Source organism: Miniopterus natalensis, chromosome 8 (genome assembly GCF_054644295.1).
Source record: "Miniopterus natalensis isolate mMinNat1 chromosome 8, mMinNat1.hap1, whole genome shotgun sequence".
In the NCBI taxonomy this organism is placed as follows: Eukaryota; Metazoa; Chordata; class Mammalia; order Chiroptera; family Miniopteridae; genus Miniopterus; species Miniopterus natalensis.
The window spans coordinates 67,962,700-67,981,151 of record NC_142088.1 but is presented as its reverse complement, the minus strand read 5'-3'; the positions used below and the strand labels follow the sequence as shown (position 1 = coordinate 67,981,151).

Genomic DNA, 18,452 nt, shown 5'->3' with positions numbered 1-18,452 from the left:
GGGCAGTTTACACACAGCACAGATGTAGTTATTGGACTGTGTTAAACTATATTAAGCCCAAGCTAGATCCTTGGCATAGAGAAGTTACACATAGGTACCCAGAGTGAGCGCATTGCTGAGGGCACATCCCTTTCACTCACTCAGGAGCCTCTGAATGAAGTTAAGTAGTTTTATTTTTTAAACATCTCTATCAGCAACTAGAGTTTAATCTAAACTGTTTCTTACATTTGTATAGTAATTTTTATTTTTTCAGTCTTTCAGCAAATACTGGCATCTTACGTCGTGTCAGGCACTGTTTTCCATCATTGTGTTTGATCCTCGCATCGGCCCAGAACATTTGCCTGTTTCCTGTCTAATGTCACACAGCAGGTTAGTGGTGGGGCTGGGATGAGATTCTAGACCTGCTACTCCCAGACCAGGGCCTAGCTTCTAGATGTAACATTAACCCTAAGCTAGTTGCTTTGTTCCATCCTAAGAACATTTCAATGAAAATACATATTGGTTGAATGAGTGAAGGGAATGGAGAGGCCGAGAGGAGGGAAATAAACTAGAAGAAAATAGGTTGAAAAAGGTCCCTCTCGCCCCTCACTCTTTGGCTTTAGTCTCTCCCAGAGCTGCATCTCACCTTCTGGCTGGAGACAAGGATGTGGGCCTGCCGCTGGGTCAGGGAAGCCATTGCACCGGGTTATGGAGGCATAGAGCTTGGCCGACGCTTTGGGAATCCTTGGCAGAGAAGGGTCAGTGTAGTTCACAAAGTGTAGACCAAACCTCTCTGCGAAGCCTGTGGCCCACTCAAAGTTGTCCATCACACTCCAAACAGTGTATCCTCGGAGGTCCACCTTATCCCGCACAGCTGTCCAAACAGAGGACCGGCGTGAGCTTCCCACATAAGGCACCTTCCCTCCGGGCCTGCCCAGGCCCTGCCTGCCCGCCCGCCCGCCTGCCCAGAGCGCTCCCTCAGTTCCCACCAGCAGGTGAAGGTGAGCTTTATTTTAGCTCTTTGAGGAAGCCCATCCATTGCATGCAGAATTGTTATCTGGTCCTCTGTGGATGGAGCTGCAGAGCCATCCACATTTTTCTAGAAAGGCTCAGCCCTGAATAGGGGTCAGGAGCAAGGGTAGACAGTGCTCCTCTTTATAGGAAATAGGTGGCCCTTGGAAAAGATTTGAGCTGGAATAGGGTTTTCTAGTCATTTGGTTTTGTTGCTGGTTGCTCATTCTCTTAACAGTATTACTGTTTCCTTGTCATAGTCTCATCCCAAGTTCTGCTGAGCTGAGCATCTCAAAGTTTTGCTTGGGGAACAAAAGACCCTACAGACACCCCCCCCCCCCCCCCCCCCCCCGCCAAGCCCGTTCCTCTTGGCCCTGCCCAGACCACCCTCAGGAGGGGACTGCTCTTCAAGGGCATCAGACATCAGTGAGGATCAGGGAAAGCAAGTGACTCAGGCCAGGAACTCGGGTCCACCTGCTGAGCTTAAATCTAGAAAGGGGTTCGTAGCTGCAATACCACCCTAAGTGCAGACGTGAGCAGGTGTTTCTACAGTGCAAGGTGCGCGTGGAGGAATGGGGGCCTATCATACCTTTGAGAGCCTCGTTGATGTAGCTGCGGAGGTAGTAGATCCTGGCAGTGTCGTTGAGGCTTATTTCTCCCCGTTGGGACACTCCGTTCTCTGTGACGTAAATCGGAGGGTTGTTGTACTCTTCCTTCAACCATTTCAGGATCCTCCTGAAGCCAAACGGTGTCATCTTTAGCCAGAAGGAGCCAGAGTCTGGCCAAGAGCGATCTGTGATGGAGGCAACTCCCCTGCCAGTTCAAACACAAGATTAGGTCTTGTTCCATAAATCCCTAGAGGCCCTTTGCACAAAAGACACAGCAGGATTTATACTAGGAAAAGCCTAAGGTTTCATCTAGTCATGAGAGTCCTAAGTAAACCCAGAATAGTCAGATTGCTGCACACTCTCTTTCCTAAGTCCTGGTTGCACCGCGTAGTGCTGGTGTAACTGGACAAGCCACCTTAGCGCTCTGTCCTAGCTCTCAGTGTGTGTAGGGGAATGGCCTCACTCACGGACCTAACCCTCCATGGGCTCTGCAGACACCTCACACTGGATGTGAAAGGGCTCTGGGTTTCCCTGGCCACGTCTGTAATGGGATGTGAATGCTGTGTCTTCAGAGAACCGGCTTCCCTGAGTCACCTTTGTCTGGTCAGTGCCACAGGCACCAAACCCCTTTCTGTGAGGACAGGAAGCAGTGGCTGGGACCTGCTTCAAGTGCCCAAGACCCTGCCTCTCTCTCCACTGAGAGACAAGAGGGCAATGGCTTGTGCCAAAGGAGCACCTGTTGGGGGAGGTGCAGAAGCTCAACTGTCTTGAGAGTCATACGTTTCAAATACAGCTATTTAGATACTTCTTACATCCACGTTCTTAAAAATCCCCAACCATTTAGTTTTACTAATAACTGGATTTATCTTGCTCAGCTGAACTGAATGTGGGCTGTTTCAAAAACTGAGCACAGGTCACCAGGGAGGCAGCGAGAATCTAGTGGGCGAATGAGGAACAGCAGGGGTCTTCTCAGCCCCCTTGCCAAGCCTGACTCTGGTGGTTTCAGGATGCAGGGGGTGGTTTAGGCATTTGTTCTAAAAGAAAAAGCCTTGAGAAGAGTCACACTAATGAGACGGAAAGATGCTTGATAGAAAAGGAAGAAAATAGCCCTGGCCAGTTAGAGCATTGTCTTGATATGCCAAGGTTGCGGGTTCGGTCCCCAGTCAGGGCACATACAAGAAGCAACCAAGGAATGCATAAATAAGTGGAACAACAAATCGATCTCTTTTCCCTCCTCGCTCTAAATTTAATAAAAGAAACAAAATAGTGTGTATACATGTAATCCGTTTTTTTGGTAATAACTGTATGTATAAAATGTACTATATAAACTATATATAGTCTGAATACACACACACTCTTCTGAAGTGACATACAGAAGCATTGTCTATCCTTGCTTTCTAACATTTCCACTGTGAACATGTATTATTTGTGTAATACAAAAATAATAGTTTGACCTTTACCCTGAAAAGGAAAAAAAACCCCACCTTATTATTTTAACTGAATTTGACAAAGGGAAGGGAAGAGAGCGATTTTTCTCGAACGTTATTTGAAAACTCTAGGCCTGTCTATCTCGATGGAAAGCATCTTGGAAATCCCAGCTGTATTACTGCTGCACTGAGTGGGTTTGATTAGGAGTCTCGGGACAGGGCTCAGCTCAGAAACCCCCAGGACGTGCGGTGTCAGGAGGCGGTTCTCTGAGGCCGTGCAGGCCTCGGAGTAAGAGGTGGGCAAAGGGGCAACTTGCCTGCCTTTGGCCCTCTGGCTGTCTTACCTGTCCGCATCAAAGGAAGAGTTCTGAGAGTCGTAGTTGAGGTTGTAGGCCAGGACCGTGGTGTAGTGATTGAACCCAAAATAGTCGTAGGTGCCATTGATCCTCCTCTTCTCACTCTCTGTGAACTCCGGGAGCCTGGGTGGAAGGAGCCAGTAAGAGGGTGGGGCTGCAGGAACTGTCATGCTCTGGGCGGAGAGTGTCCTGGGGCAGGGTCGGGGGAGTGCTGTTAACTACAGGTGACCACGGTGGTAACGGATGCAGCTGACAAGGAGCAAGGAGCGGCCCTTCCACTGCTGCTGAAAGTACCCGAGGTGCCCCTACCAGACCATAACCTCACTGCCCTCCACTGTTACCAGATCCCCTCTCTTCCTGTTGCCAGAATGAAACTACAAGCTACTCTTGTATAAACCTCCCCTTCAGAGACACACATGCAGATACATGTATTTTTTATTTCCTTCAAAAATTAACATGCAGCCCGGCCAGGCGTGGCTCAGTGGTTGAGCACAGACCTAAGATCCAGGAGATGAGAGTTCGATTCCCAGTCAGGACACATGCTCTGGTTTCAGGCTTGATCCCCAGCAGGGGGCGTGCAGGAGGCAGCCGATCAATGATTCTCATCATTGGTGTTTCTCTCTCTCTCTCCCTCTCTCCTTTTCTCTCTCTGAAATTAATAAAGATATATTAAAAACAAACAAACATGCAACTTCTGATATTTACCATCTAGAGTAGGTTTTGAAATCAAGAACGTGTCTGAGGCACATGCCTCAAGACTAATCCTTAAGGTTATATCTTCTGTCATTTGTATTTCCCCAAGCTGCCCTTTGTAAGTTACTCTGCTTTGCTGTGGTTTGCTTAGGCTCGCCTCTTTTCTCCAAAGTCTATCCTTAGTAGGGGAAATATTTTTACAGATTAAATTGATTGAACTCTTGAGATTAGAACTTTTCTGCTCACATGATTTCACTACGCTTTTGTAAAACAAGCACTTGCTGGAGCATTTTTCATGTTCTCTGAGACTTTCCTATAAAACGTGACTAACAGGCACTTGCTTACAGCACGTACAGGTTCCTCTCAGCCCAATCCGACTATGTCCGCCCCTGACAAGGAGCCCCTGGTGCTTGCTGGTTGAGGGCTGCCTAGGGATTGCCCTGCTTCCCTAAGGTCTGACGCCTTCATCCTGACCTTCCTGCTACCAGTTATCAAAACCCTCCTTCCCTGCGGTCTCTGAGATTGCTGGGAAAACACTAGAGCCCTGTCCTGTCATGCCCCTCGCTCCCCTGCTCAGGCTCCTCAGGGCCCACCCATCAAAGCTGATCCCTGCTACCCGGCCTCCAGCCCCTCACCACATGGCCTTGGCCCCTCCGCTGTCGCCAGGCCAGTCCCCCTGCTGTCAGCTGCACATGCCCCACTCATTCCTAGCTAAGCTGGTGCTCATGTCCTTCCCTTTGGATGGAATGTCCTCTGTTCTCCCAAATGCTAGTCATTGTCAAGGCTGGTGTCCTGCCTTGTCATGAAGTCCCCTGGGTCTACCCAGCCCACCCTGATCTCATCTTCTGAGCTTTCTCTGAATGACGAAATTGGAGAATAGAATTCCCTGGAGTGATGAGGGTTACCGGCTTCCCAGGTGGTGTGTCGGCAGCTTGAGGAGCCCAGCTTGGAAGCTCCTCTTTACATGGACTCTGACCTGGGCCAGGCCGGGCCCGGATCTGACCTGGGCACAAAGCACAGTTGTGTCGATGGACAGGATGCTCACTAGCTTGTTGGAGACCAGACTGGCTGTCAGACCTTTCGGCACAGCCTGCTCAGCAGGACCTGCCCTAACCAGGCCAGAGGTGTGCTGTAAGGGTGGGGACTGGACTGCTGACAGCTGGGCTATGTGGGGTAGTCTGAGGCCTTTTGAGCTATACTACATGTGCTACCTTGGGGCTTATGGGTCATCCACACCCCATACCTCTCATCCCAGCTGGGTGGCTCACCCAGTGTGGGCCCTGGAATCAGACAGCCTGGTTTCCTATCCCAGCTCCATCATTTAGCTGGATGATCTTGCTCTAATATTTGTGCCTCATCTTCATATACGAACAGAAGTACCAATAGAAGATGGATACGTTAGCTGTTGATGTTGCTATTTTGCCACCTACTGGCCAAATGTCAAAAAGCACACGCAGGCCATCACCCGTTGCTCTCCGCATTCACTCAGAAGGCTATGGGATGGGATAGGATGCGCTGGGAAATTTGTCCTTGGAGGGAGTAGTGGGGTTGATAAGAAGTGGGTGCCCTTGGAGATGTATTTCCTGGCCGTTCTGAAGGATAATAACTAATAGCAACTGCATTTTGTCAAGCACATAGCAGTGCCAGGGCCTGGGCCAAGAACTTCACATACATAATCATGTTTAATATTCCCAGCAAGCAAGGGAGCTCAGACATATAGCAACTTGCCTCAGACACACCTCTCTGACCCCACCAGCCAGGCTCTCCCCACTGTGCTGTCTACCCAGGGGCCTCAGTTTGGCCCCACAGACCAGACTCCCTCCCTGCCTCCTGGCTGAGTGTGGGGGCACCAGAACCTACCTGGACCTGTTGAGGCCTGCAGCCAAGCTTCTGTCACGGATCCGGGTCTTCATCACTTCGTTGTCATCTCCATTCTTGAAAATAGGATGTGCAAACCAGCCTCCCATGAACTGCAGGGGGGGTTACGGGGACAGTCAGCCTCAGCATTAACAGGTAGGTGTACCTGGAGACTTCCCTACTCTTCCTGACCTCAGACCACCCCACCCCACCCCTCATATCTTCCCAAATCCCATTGCTTTTTCCCCCCTCCTTTGGGGTATTTAGTAGTTGCCATTTTATTTATATTAAAAAATATTTTAAAGTTACAGTTGATGTACAACCCTATGATTAGACATTTATGTAACCTATAAAGTGATCACCTTGATAAATCTAGTACCGTGCATAGTTATTACAATGTTACTATTCTGTAACTACCAATTTGTACTTTTTAATCCCTTCTCTTTTTTCACCCTGCCCCTCAACTCCTCTCCCATCTGGCAACCATCAAAATGTTCTTTGTAGCCCGGCTGGCATGGCTCAGCGGTTGAGCGTCGATCTATGATCCAGGAGATCGCCGTGTGACTCCCAGTCAGGGCACACGCCCAGGTTTCAGCCTTGATCCCTAGTAGGGAGCGTGCAGGAGGCAGCTGATCAATGACTCATCACTGATGTTTCTCTCTCTCTCCCTGTCCCTTCCTCTCTCTGAAATCAATAAAGACACAATTTTTTAAATGATTTTATCTGAGTCTGTTTCTGTTCTGCTTGTTTGTTCCAAATCCCATTCTTAAACTCTCATCTCTGCAACTGTTTGCGTGTTGCAGCTCAAGGGCCCAAAGATCTTTCCAGCCATCTTGTTTGTTAGCTGCCATCCCGCTGAGGGCAGCTGGAGGGGAGAGGCACTGAGCTGCCCTTAAAAAGTCCCACGGAAGGGGGGGGCACTACCAGCTTCCAGGCTGCGGGTCCCTCTCTCACCACAGAGCAGGTCCCTCCCCATCATCATGCCTAAGGATCTCCCAGAATTTTCTGAGGACGGCTGAGCTGCAAGGCTGTCCTGGCGCCCAGGCGTAGGATGGTGTTTCATGGCATTGGATGCACAGTCCTAAACTGGGTGCTTTGCTATCTATTTTCTTGAATGAGGCCTAGATGCTGGGTCCTGGGAGGCTTCTCTGTCTCTCCACATCGTCCCCTCGCCTGCAAGCTGATGCCCGCATTGTGGGGCATCAGTCAGAGATGAAGCTTGGAACACCCTTTGGTAGGAGAGGTTCCCACGTTCTGAGGTCACATCAGGCCCTTCCTAGAGGCTGATTTTACCAGAGGATGTGTGTGTCCCAGTCCTGGGCTGCAGTTTCACGGTTCACCAGCAGGTGTCTCAATCTAATGAGACTACAGCCTAACATTTCCTGAGGTTTCGGTTTTGATTTCAGAAAACAAATGATTGCTCTAATTCAATATATTCTGTGAGTCTGACATGAGGGATGCGTTAATTTTGCTCTAAGATTTTTTTCCCCCCCAGCTGGCTGGCAAACAGGAAAATTTAGCTTCTATTTTCATTTATTAATTTGACTCCCTTTGTCAAGTTTTCTTTTGAAGAGTTTGGCAAACCAAAGCCCTTGGTGTCCCCTCTGAAAGCTGCAGTCTGCAAGCTCCTCCAGAGCCAAAAATGGGGACCGGTTGGAGAGATTCTTGCTTTGCTTCCTGAGACTGAAACCTGGGAGACGGTGCTTTTTAATCCTTTCAAAGACATTCACAGGAGCCAGAGAAAAACTGTGCCATGAGGGCCATTCTTTTCTCTCTCCTCTTGTCAGGGCCCAGACTAAAATAGGGGGGGATCTTGTTGTTGGCACCTGCTTACTAGTGTCTCTACTTCCTAGGAGCAAAATTCCACAGCCAAAAGATTCATGTTCTTATCTTAAACTCATGGAATTGGGGGCACCCATGAATTTCAGTCTAAAATTCCCAATTTGAGGAATTCTTAGCCTGAGGAAATAAAATTAGATGGTGACACCTAGAGATTGTGTGCAACACTGCAGTCCAGCCTTCCTAGCTACTGTAGTCAAGCCAGACACTGAAGGGATAGAATTTCTATTTGTTAGCTTCAAGCTGATGTTACACCCAGCAAGGACTACATGTACAAATAATTTTTTAAGACTTAAAAGATAATCCCAAAATATGAGGTAGGTGGGTCATCTCCACTTCACAGAGAAGAAAACTAAGGTCCAACAAGGTTAGGTGATATTATCCAGTTCACACAATCAGATAATAGCAACACAGGGCCTAGATCCTACACCTTTGTTTCGCTATCTAATTCTGTTTCCATGAGGTCGTGACTGGAGGGGGAGACGGAAGAGTAAAAACAGTGCCCGGAGCGAAAACAGACCTGGACGTATCTCCTGGCTGCTTCCACGTCCTCCTGGTTGGTGGGGTCTCTGGGCTCCGCCCAGTCGCTGCTGATGGTGATGGAAATCGTGCCACCTTGCTTGGCGCGGTACACGTCGTTGTACAGGTGCCAGGCCTCGGCGTGAGCCTTTATGAGGTTGTGGCCAGCAATGTAGGGTGCAGTGCCAGGCCTGAAGGAGATGCCTGCAAACATACACATGGGTGTCAGCGAAGAATGAACGTGGCCGGGAGTGTCACTCTGCCTGGAGATGTCCACCATGTGTCTGGGAGGAAGAATGCAGATTTCGGTGTTAGCAAGTATGGAATTTAAACCCTCGCTCCACTTCTTACTAGCGGGCCATGTAACTCTGGGCAAGGATTCCAGCCTTTCAGTTTCTTCCTCTGCAAAATGAGTGACTGGGAGTTGTTGGGAGAAGGAAATGAAATAGTGTATGCGGAGCACCCAGCAGCACTGTGTCTGCAAAGACAAGGTACTTGATAAACGTTCATTTCCGTGCCCCTCCCCCAAAGAGCGGCCCATATGCTTCAAGCAAAGCACCCAGAAGAGTCACCTCGGGAGCTGACATCCTGGCACCTGCTGAGAAAGCAGAGGTTGGGGAATACAGCCGATGGAAGCAGCTGACAGAGTCCTCAAGAGCCGACGGTATGAGGCCACCTCCCATGTGTTGGAGGAATGGTAACCCAGAGTGCCAACCGAGGACCCGTGGGAGATGCACCTGGCAATGACTCTAGGATCTCCCTGTGACTCCCCAGCTTTTATGACGCGGAATCACATAGATGATCACAAATTTACTCCTAAGCTCAGAACTGGAGAAAAGGCAAACGGGGTGTTTTGAAGGGACAGGCCCACAAACCCCTCATTCAAAGTTTTTAGGGTCAACTATGTTTTGGAACAAAAAGGGTTTTGTGTCTCATAAAAGTAATAAATCTCATATAATGTATTTACGTGTAGCCCCAGCAGGGCACAGAGCAGCCCTCGGTAACCAGGGGCACCTACACGTCTGCGCATAACTGAAGTGGGAGAAAGACCATGAGCAGCCTGATGCTGGTTCAGGTCAGGTCAGCAAATCAGTTATGCAACGCGTCAGGATTTGGGAGTTGCAGAAAACAGGCTGTGGACCCGTACAGCCCAATGAATAGTCCTTTCCTCCATCAGCCCACATCCCTGACTCAGGGAGCTTCCCATCTGAGGCATGTCAGAGTCTCAGAGCAAAGAAATGAAGCCGTTGGGAGGCACTGACATTGGAAATTCATGTTTAGCAAAAATGGTGTCAGAGGGGAAACTGAGCTGCCCGTCAGGCAACCCTGAGTGGGAGGCGGGTTCTGAGGTACCTCCACGGGGCTCTCCTGGCCCCTCCTCCAATGACACCTGGTTTCATGTCTTACAGGTGCTGAGAATGCCACACTCCAAGGAGCTGACAGGTGGGGCCTGGACCTTTACCTGGAGCTGCTGTCCCATAGCCATAGCCCTGGAGCGCAATGACGAAGGGCTCGTTCAGCGTGATCCAGAACTTCACCTTGTCCCCCAGCCTCTGGAAGAGCACATTGGCATAGTCCCTGAAGCGCTGGACAATGGTCTCGTTCTCCCAGCCGCCAACGTCCTGCAGGGCCTGGGGCAGGTCCCAGTGGTAAATGGTCACCTGTGGGAGCAAGAGCATCAGTCCCATCAACCTGCTTTGCATGGGGAGCCACTGGAGCTATACACACACCAGCACGTTTGCTGCTAAGGCTGAGAATGAGCGATCGACCAAAAAGGCTCACAGGTGCTTCGGTCACAGGGGGAGGGCAGCAGAGTTGAAGAGGGAGAAATTCACGTCTGGGTGGAGAAGCCTGGGGTTGAGTCCCGGCTGTGCACCCACCATTCTGGGCTCAGCACTAAGCCCTCCACTTCATGGAACCATTGTGAGGTACTCGGATCAGAACCTGCCTGGACAGACTGCTGAGAGTCTGAGGGCCCAGCAGGATGGAAGAGCATTTTAATGTAAAGGGACACCCCAAGGTCATCATCCACTGTGTCCGAGTGTCTCCCTGTGGCTCAGGGGACCCTTGGCCAGGGAGGAACAGTTCTGGCCATGTTTAGGAGGTGGCCTTTCTTTCTCTTGGACTTCCCCTCAATGCCTCTGATACACCCCATCTTGGCCACGCTGTGGTCTCGTCTCAGTCTGCACTGGGCCACAATCCACCGTCAGCTCAGGCCCAAGTCCTTCCCTCTGCCTGAAAAGCCCTCCCTTGCACGCCCACCCATCCAAATGCTCCCCTTTGAGACCCACACCTCCCTGAAGCTCCTCGGCCTTGCACCGCCCCCCGCTGCGGTGTCTCAGTGCCCTCAAGGGGAACAGAATCGTGCGGCTCTGAGTTGTGTGCTCTCTGATCTTGTTCTGAATTGTTGTACGTGATGAATCTCGTTGTCCACTCAGATCAGGGGGTCCTGTAGGACAGCTGCTTGGCTACTTTCTCCCTGTCATGCTCAGCACTCACCATAACAAATGATCCATAGCTGGTTTCTTCCTGCAGTGCTATCAGTGTGGGGAGATGTCATACCAGAAAAAGTAGGCTGGGAAGAAGGGGCTGTGATGTGGGAACTGTGCTTGGGCCGTGTGCAGTCTCCACGGCAACGGAGGACACGCCTGGCTTCATAGAACAGGTGCTCTCCAGCGCGTTGCCATAAATGGCCCGGGGGAAAAGAAACGTGTTCTTAGGTTCTCAAGCAAAGTTTTAAAATTTTGGTGATAGCAAAGGAAGCGCACAACTGAGCTTCTGCATTGTTCATAAATCACGGCTTAGGAATACACACACTTTTGCTCCAGCAGTTCTGCCCTTGGGACCAGATCCTGCTGATAAACTACCCATGTGGGTGGTTGTATGTCTAAGGTTACTCACCAGAGCATTGGTTATAAGGGCAAAAGAGCGGAAACGCCACAGGGGAGAGTGCCCATTGATGGGGAGTAATTAGAGAGGAAAAATGAGGAAACTCTGTGGATATGAAAATACCTATGAGAGACATTGTTAAGTAAAAGCAAGTATCTTACATTATGAAAAGAGGGAAGAGAAATATACACACACAGATGCATCTACCGGCTTCCTCACGCACAGAAGGACATGCGAACCTAGCAAACTTGGGCCCACAGGAAGGGAACTGGATGGCTGGGGTCAGGATGGAAGGAAAATCTACTCTGCAGACTCCTTTATGCTTTTTGACCTCTTCTCCATTTGAATTTAACAACTAAAAAATTAGATTTGAAAACAGCTTTTGTTTACACGATAAATGTGCTCCCTGGCCCAGCTGGCTCCCCCACCTGGACAGGCCCAGCCAAGCCCAACCTCACCTGGGGCTTGATGTTGGCGGCCAGCAGCGCGTCGATAAGCCGCACATAGTAGCTCAGGCCCGCTTCATTGATGTACTTAGTGGTTCCATCGGGGAGGACACGAGGCCAGGAGATGGAGAAGCGATAGTGGGACACACCCAGGTTCCTCAAGGCGGTCACATCCTCGGGAATCTTGTGATAGCTGTCACAGGCCACGTCTCCGGTGTCATCATTCCCCACCTTCATCGGTGTGTGAGAAAACGTGTCCCAAATGCTGAGTCCTTTGCCATCTTCTCTCCATGCACCTTCGATCTTAAGATGACAAGACATGGCCTAATTAAGTCCTGCAGTCACACCCTCACAAGCTCCTTTCTGTCGGCAGGAATGTCTGGAGGTGAGTCAGCATCACCTCCGTTAGGAGCCTTCGATGGGCTCCCTCCAATTTCTAAACTCCTACGGCTTCCCAGACATACTTTCTGTACATCACGGCACTGTCCCCTGCATTCCTGCAGACTGTATGGTCCAGGAATTGTCTTTCATCTTTGTGTCTTAGTAGTTACTATAACAGTGTCTGCTGTATAGTGGGTGCTCACTAAAAGTTTGAATGAACCATTCTACGTGCCACAGCCCTAATTATGGCCAAAAAATCCCAGTGGTGCTGGCTGTGGGGGCAGAATTTCTGATCAGGATGCATGTCACTGTTTCTCGCTTCCTTTTGTTCCTCCCACCTAAGGGGAAACTTACCGTAAGCCACTGGGCAAACAACTACCTACAGGCTTAGGTAGTCTGACAGGTCCAATTTCTGTAATCTACTTTAAAACACTTCAGCATATATAGTATGATATTATGTGACTGGAAGCAGCTAAGGTAGTGTGGCATTTTAACCAAGAACATGACCTGCAGAGCCCCTATGAGGGTGGCAGGAATGCACCTGTGTGGGCTATATGGGTGGAGGAGGTAGCTTCCGTACTTGGGAGATCAGTGAATGCAGGGGGACTGAGCAAATAAGTGACTATGTTGACGATATCAGGAGCTAGGTTTCTCACTATTGGGGAAAGGAGTACAAATATGGAAAATGGGAAAGCTAGCACTAACCCTGTGGAAGTGGGTTGGAGCTGAACTCATGGTTTTTAATGGTCATAGAGATGTAGGTGGATGCAGAAACATGTATAAGTGCACATGCACGTGTGTACATGTGTGTGTGAACACGCACATGGACTTCGTAGCTCTGTCCACGGAGGGACTGGAAGTAATGATGCCCAGCAGCAGTGAGCACCTCTAGTGCCCACACCTTGGTTTCTAGGTGCCCTTATCTAATAAAAGGAACCAGGATTCATTAGAGAAATGGCTAATGACAGGGTGGGGGCAGATAAGGTACAAGATGAACCTGGGATACCTTGTGCTGGAAAGAATTTGGGAAGTGCTCAGAGAATGATGGGCCATGTAAAAAAGACACAGGGTCCAGCTCAAAGGCACTGTGCCTGGCAAAAATGTGGGATAATTAGAGCATCTAAACACACAATGACAGTGAAAGTCCCACCCGCTGAATAAAATAGGACTCCATAAGACCAAACTGATGCCATATATCAACACATATTTATATATAAATAAAATATAAATAAATAGGAGAAAAACCAAGCTCGAATTTTCTGCTGAATGCCACATAATCCTGTAAAGGAGTAAGGGAATTAGAAAAATCACCATTTGTCAACTATCATAGTAATAACTGATTCAGGCAAAGATTATCAACAGTTGCTAACACTAGTGGGTGCAATGTGATGAGAAACAGGATCTTTATATAGTCTCTAAGGAGCTCCCCATAAATTACTTATAGCTACAAAATACTTCTTAATTTTATGGTAGAGAAATTTTTGTTCAGGTGATAAAGTCAGTTTCATATATATATAAAGTGTGTATACACACACACAATTATGCACATACACAGAGAGAAAATAAGGTAAATGGTAAAACGTTAACAGTTGAGGAGTATGGGAAAAGGGTATATGGGAGCCCTCTACTATTTCTGCAACTTTTCTCTATGTTTAAAAAGATTTCAAAATAAAAGGTTTTAAAAAGAGAATACACAGTAAGATGGCATCTAATCAGGGAGCCTACACTATAGGCAAATCTCACCCATTCTCGATTCACACCCCACACCTTGCTAATTAGAATACTCATCGTGACAAACGGCGAGAACCATGCCTGCTGACTGCCGTGATGAATCGGAATGGGCGCTCACCGACTCCAATTCAATCGTTCAAGATGTGGGCGACTGAAATGTTTTCAAGACTCTCCTGCCCTTGCACAGATGGGGTTTCAGAATCCAGCAAGGCCTGCAGCCTGGGCCCTACAATCAACCCTACCCCTTCCCGTGCCCAGCTGTAAACCCGTGGAGTCGTGGCTCTCACCCAGCGGCTCTTTTGTCCCTAATGCCTGGAGACATTTTTGGTTGTTGCAACTGGGGGAGAAGTCTACTGGCATCTATGGGTAGAGCCCAGCGATGCTGCTAAACATCCCACAGCGCACAGGACAGCCCACAACAGAAAACAGTCCATCCAAAACATCAATCAGGCCGAGCTGGGGAAACCTGCCACAGAGAATTGTTTGCCTGAAATAAGAACAACAGAAGCGCGTCTCAGAAGTCTTGGCATTTCCTCAAGGGAACCTTTCATGTGAAGAGTTGGCCAGAGCACCTAACAGGGCCAAGAACAGGGTTTCCTCTAGTCCACACAATAGGAACATGAATGGCTTTTGTGTGTTTAGCTAATAAATGTCTGTATGTGGCAGCATTTGGCCTGAGACTCCATTATAACCTGGCAGTGTGGTCACCCGGGGGTAGTGAACGCTTGTCTACCTCAAACATATTTTCGGCAGCTACTGTCATCTGGAAAAACCAGAGGGCTGAGCATACCCAGCCAAGCCAGCTCTTATCCCTGTCCCTGCCCAGGCCCCACCCTGAAGATACAGAGCCCCCTCCTGTAGCGAAGAAAATAAATGGAGGCAGGAGATGTAAAGCAGGGACCCACAACTAAAGGCCTGAGCAAGTCACTCTTTGCTTCTTATCTGGTTTTTCTGGGGGGAAAAATAAAAGCGTCATATTTTCTGTATTAGTAAATTTCATTTTGCAAAAAATAAGGTGATAGTATGACGTTAGGACATCATAAAAAACCCAGGCCCCCTTGCTAGCCATGTTGAGCAAATTGCCTGTTTGGAGGAGACCAGGTAGAAATAAAGGCACCCAGCAGAGAACCTTCCTATTTGCATGTCTTCGTCTAAGTGTTTCTGTCCAGGCTCCACCTGCTCCTTCTGGCCCGCGAGCACCCACCCCAGCGTAGCCCTGAAACCATGTGGGTCTGCCTGAACGGGGAGTGTGAAGCAGGGCTGCCTGGGAAGAGGTCCCCTGGAACACCCCCGATGGCATCCTGCACTTCCCTCCCACAGTCTATGGAAATCCCCTGCTCACCCTGCCCTCTGAGCCCAGAGCCTGGTGCACAGTAGGTATGCAACAGATGGGACCAAACAGCCCTGAATGCCTCACCTGATAGGCAGCAGAAGCTGCACTCCAGATAAAGCCCTTGGGAAACTGACCATAGAGAAACTCGTCTTCCCGAGGCAGTGGCATGCCGTTGTTGGTGATGACCTCTGTGTAGTACCTGGCGGAGGCTCTTGCTGTGCGAGGCCTGTTGGTGTTGTTGAAATCCACATGGTACAGTCCAAACCTGACTGTGTAACCATTTAGCCACTCAAAGTTGTCCATCAGAGACCATGCAACATACCCTCGAAGGTCTACACCATCGAGCCTGTAGGCTGGGAACATTCCAAGGGAAAGAGAAGAGCTTTACCTCAGTTGGGCAGGGACCCCAAGAAGCCCAACCAAGTACTGGCTCAATTCAAGACATTAGCCCTAAACCATCAACTTGTACATATAGGCCACATATCCCTGACAGACAGATCATCCTGTGTGTCTTTGTTTTTTGCCGGCACTGATGCCCCCGGACAAGTATTAATGACTGAGCTTTGTAAAATCAAATTCTTTTGTTGGGGTAAAGGGATATGTTTCAAATTCAAGAGTCTCAGCTCACTTAGAAGTTAAACACAAATGTGAATTACAGAACAGTTCCTTGCTCTGGGTTTGCATGGAATCCATCAGAATATAAGCTCCATGTCAGCAGAAAGTTCTGTTTTGTTCACTGCTGTTCTCCCATCATTTAGAATAAAACTTGTCACACAGTAATTGTTCAATAATAGATGAATGGAGCCATGAAAATATTCTTGTGGGGACTGTGTGTGTGTACATTTGGGGAGGCTACATAGCATTTTCCAGATTTCCAAAGGGAAAGGTAACCCCAGACAGGGAAAGAATTATGGAGTTGGTACATAAGAGAGAGACTTGTTGATGGTTTGCAGTCCACTCTGCCAAGTCATTTCAGGCACATGGCATATGGATGTTGGAAGATTTTGTAAGGGCGCATGAACCCGCACATACCTTTCAAAGCCTCATTGATGTAGGTTTTGTGGTAAAATATTCTATCGGTATCTTCCACCTCTGGATTTGTAAGCCCTGCTCCGTTTTCGGTGATGTAAATAGGGATGTCACCATACTCTTCTTTGATCCAGTTGAGCAGCCTTCGCATCCCCCAGGGTGCAGCTCTGTTCATTGCTGTAGGTGGCCATGAAGGGTCCTCCTCCTCAACAGTCTCCTCGTCATCTTTGTAGGAGGGTGGGTTTAACCTGGGTGTTATATACCGCACGATTCTGGAGGAGTAGGTGTTGAGGCAGAACACGTCGGCTGTAGCCCTGATGTACCTCTTCTCTTCCTCAGTGAAACTTGGCAGACGGGATGTGGTCAGGTGTTGCAGTTCACTCCTGTTCCCCACTTTCCACTTCATGGCATCAGGATAGTCTCCATTTCGGAAAATTGGGTGGGCGAACCAGCCCAGTGAGAACTGCAGCATTCGGTCAGCTGCCTCCACATCCCTTGGGACCTCCGGTGACTTGGGCTCTGCCCAGTGTGCACTGAGGCTCAAAGAGATGACGCCCTTCTGCTCTTGTCTGTATTTCTCATTGTAAGTGTGATAGACTCTGGCATGAGCTTTGATGAGTGCATGGCCAATCCTGTAAGGTCCCCAGCCTGGATCCTTCACATTTGGGGGAAATTCCCCTGAGCCATAACCCAACCATGTCTGGTAGGTGGGCTCATTAAAGGTCATCCAGAACTTGACTCTGTCACCAAAAGTCTGGAAACAAAAGTCTGCATAGCTGTTAAACAACTCAATCAAGGAAGAATTGTCCCAGCCTCCAATATCTTGCAGAGCCTGGGGCAGGTCCCAGTGGAACAGTGTCACCATGGGAACGATGCTGCTTTCCACCAAGCCATCGATGAGCCTGTTGTAATAATCAACACCATGACTGTTGATAGAAGTGTTTCTCCCAGTTGGGAAAATCCGAGACCAGGAGATAGAGAAGCGATAGGCCTTCACCTTCAGAGCTCGAAGCATATTCAGATCGGCATTCAGTTGGTTATAGCTGTCACAGGCTATGTCTCCAGTGGCATTGCCTTTCACATTGCTGCCTGGCGTGTGGGTGAAGTTATCCCAGATGCTGGGGCCTTTGCCATCAGCATCCCAAGCTCCTTCGATCTGATAGGCAGATGAGGACACGCCCCACAGAAAGTCATCCCGGAACGTGCCATGGTAGAACAAGTCTCTTTCAAACTTGGGTTGGTTGGAGAACTTTTTCCAAACTATTTTAGCTTTGGACGGCACCTCAGATGGAAAAGTGAAGGCTCTGCTTTTAGGGGGGAAGTTTACTGTACTGGGTGGTGGCAGTCTTTTCACTCCTTTGGTGACGAAGCCATTCTTTTCAATGATGCTGGTGAGAAAATAGGCAGATTTCCTGGGAGTCCTTGGCTTGCTGCTGTCGTTGAAGTTGACGTGGTGCAGCCCAAACCTCTGGCTGTAGCCTGAGGGCCCTTCGAAGCCGTCGATGAAGGAACGAGCAATGTAAGAGCGAACATCCATTGAGTCCTCCTTGACAGCTGTGGGGAGAAACAAAAACAGTATTATTTTAAAGTCTCTGTTAGTTTGCTTATTGAGGGTTTTCCTTTTGACATGAAAGTTTTGGAGGTGACTTGGGTTACTCCAAAAACATTAACCCCTTTTCTTCCTCAGAATAAGGAAACCTCACAAGACCCAAGAGAACATCAGGCCACATCCATGGCCATCACTCAATCCAAAGGAGCATCCTTGTCTTAAAATGAATAGTGGAGAGAATGTGCCCCATCTGCTAGATCAGGACACCTTGGTTTTCTATAGAGCACATAAATAATTTAACCTTTTAAAATGTGCTTTTGTTCTTTGTGGTTTATGTTTAGCAATCTTGACAAAAAATGATCACACATGTTTAAAAAAAGAGGGAGAGAGATAAAGCCTAAAGAAATATAGTCCTTGGTGCAGTGGGTTGAATGGTGGTCCCCAAAAGGATATGTCCAAGTCCTAACCCTTGGTACCAATGAGTGTAACCTTACTTGGAAAAGGGTCTTTGTAGATGTAATCAAGTTAAGGATCTCAAAATGAGATCATCCTGGACTAACCAGGTAGGTCCTAAATCCAATGACTGGCATCCTTACAGAGACACAGAGGAGAAGCATGTGATGATGGAGGCAGAGATGGGAGTGATATAGCCACACACCGAGGAATGTCTGGAGCGACCAGAAGACGGAAGGGGCCAGGAAGGACACCCCCTGGAACCTCTGGAGGGAGAACATTTCTATTGACATCTTGATTTCAGACTTCTGGACTCCAGAACTGTGAGAAAATAAAGATGGTCTAGCAAGTC

The 18,452-nt window shown here is 48.8% G+C and overlaps 1 protein-coding gene across 2 annotated transcripts in view; it reads right to left on the bottom strand.

Moving 5' to 3' along the window:
- The window catches only part of LCT (lactase), a 48,889-nt gene that overhangs the window by 237 nt on the left and 30,200 nt on the right, over nucleotides 1–18,452 (bottom strand). For both annotated transcript variants that reach the window (XM_087819433.1, XM_087819434.1), the window contains exons 8-16: nucleotides 16,102–17,652; nucleotides 15,154–15,422; nucleotides 11,637–11,927; nucleotides 9,752–9,950; nucleotides 8,291–8,493; nucleotides 5,935–6,044; nucleotides 3,370–3,504; nucleotides 1,580–1,803; nucleotides 626–853 (exon numbers count right to left, since the gene is read on the bottom strand). In XM_087819433.1, the coding sequence (XP_087675559.1) occupies nucleotides 626–853; nucleotides 1,580–1,803; nucleotides 3,370–3,504; nucleotides 5,935–6,044; nucleotides 8,291–8,493; nucleotides 9,752–9,950; nucleotides 11,637–11,927; nucleotides 15,154–15,422; nucleotides 16,102–17,652 (3,210 nt within the window). The remainder of the gene's footprint in view (nucleotides 1–625; nucleotides 854–1,579; nucleotides 1,804–3,369; nucleotides 3,505–5,934; nucleotides 6,045–8,290; nucleotides 8,494–9,751; nucleotides 9,951–11,636; nucleotides 11,928–15,153; nucleotides 15,423–16,101; nucleotides 17,653–18,452) is intronic.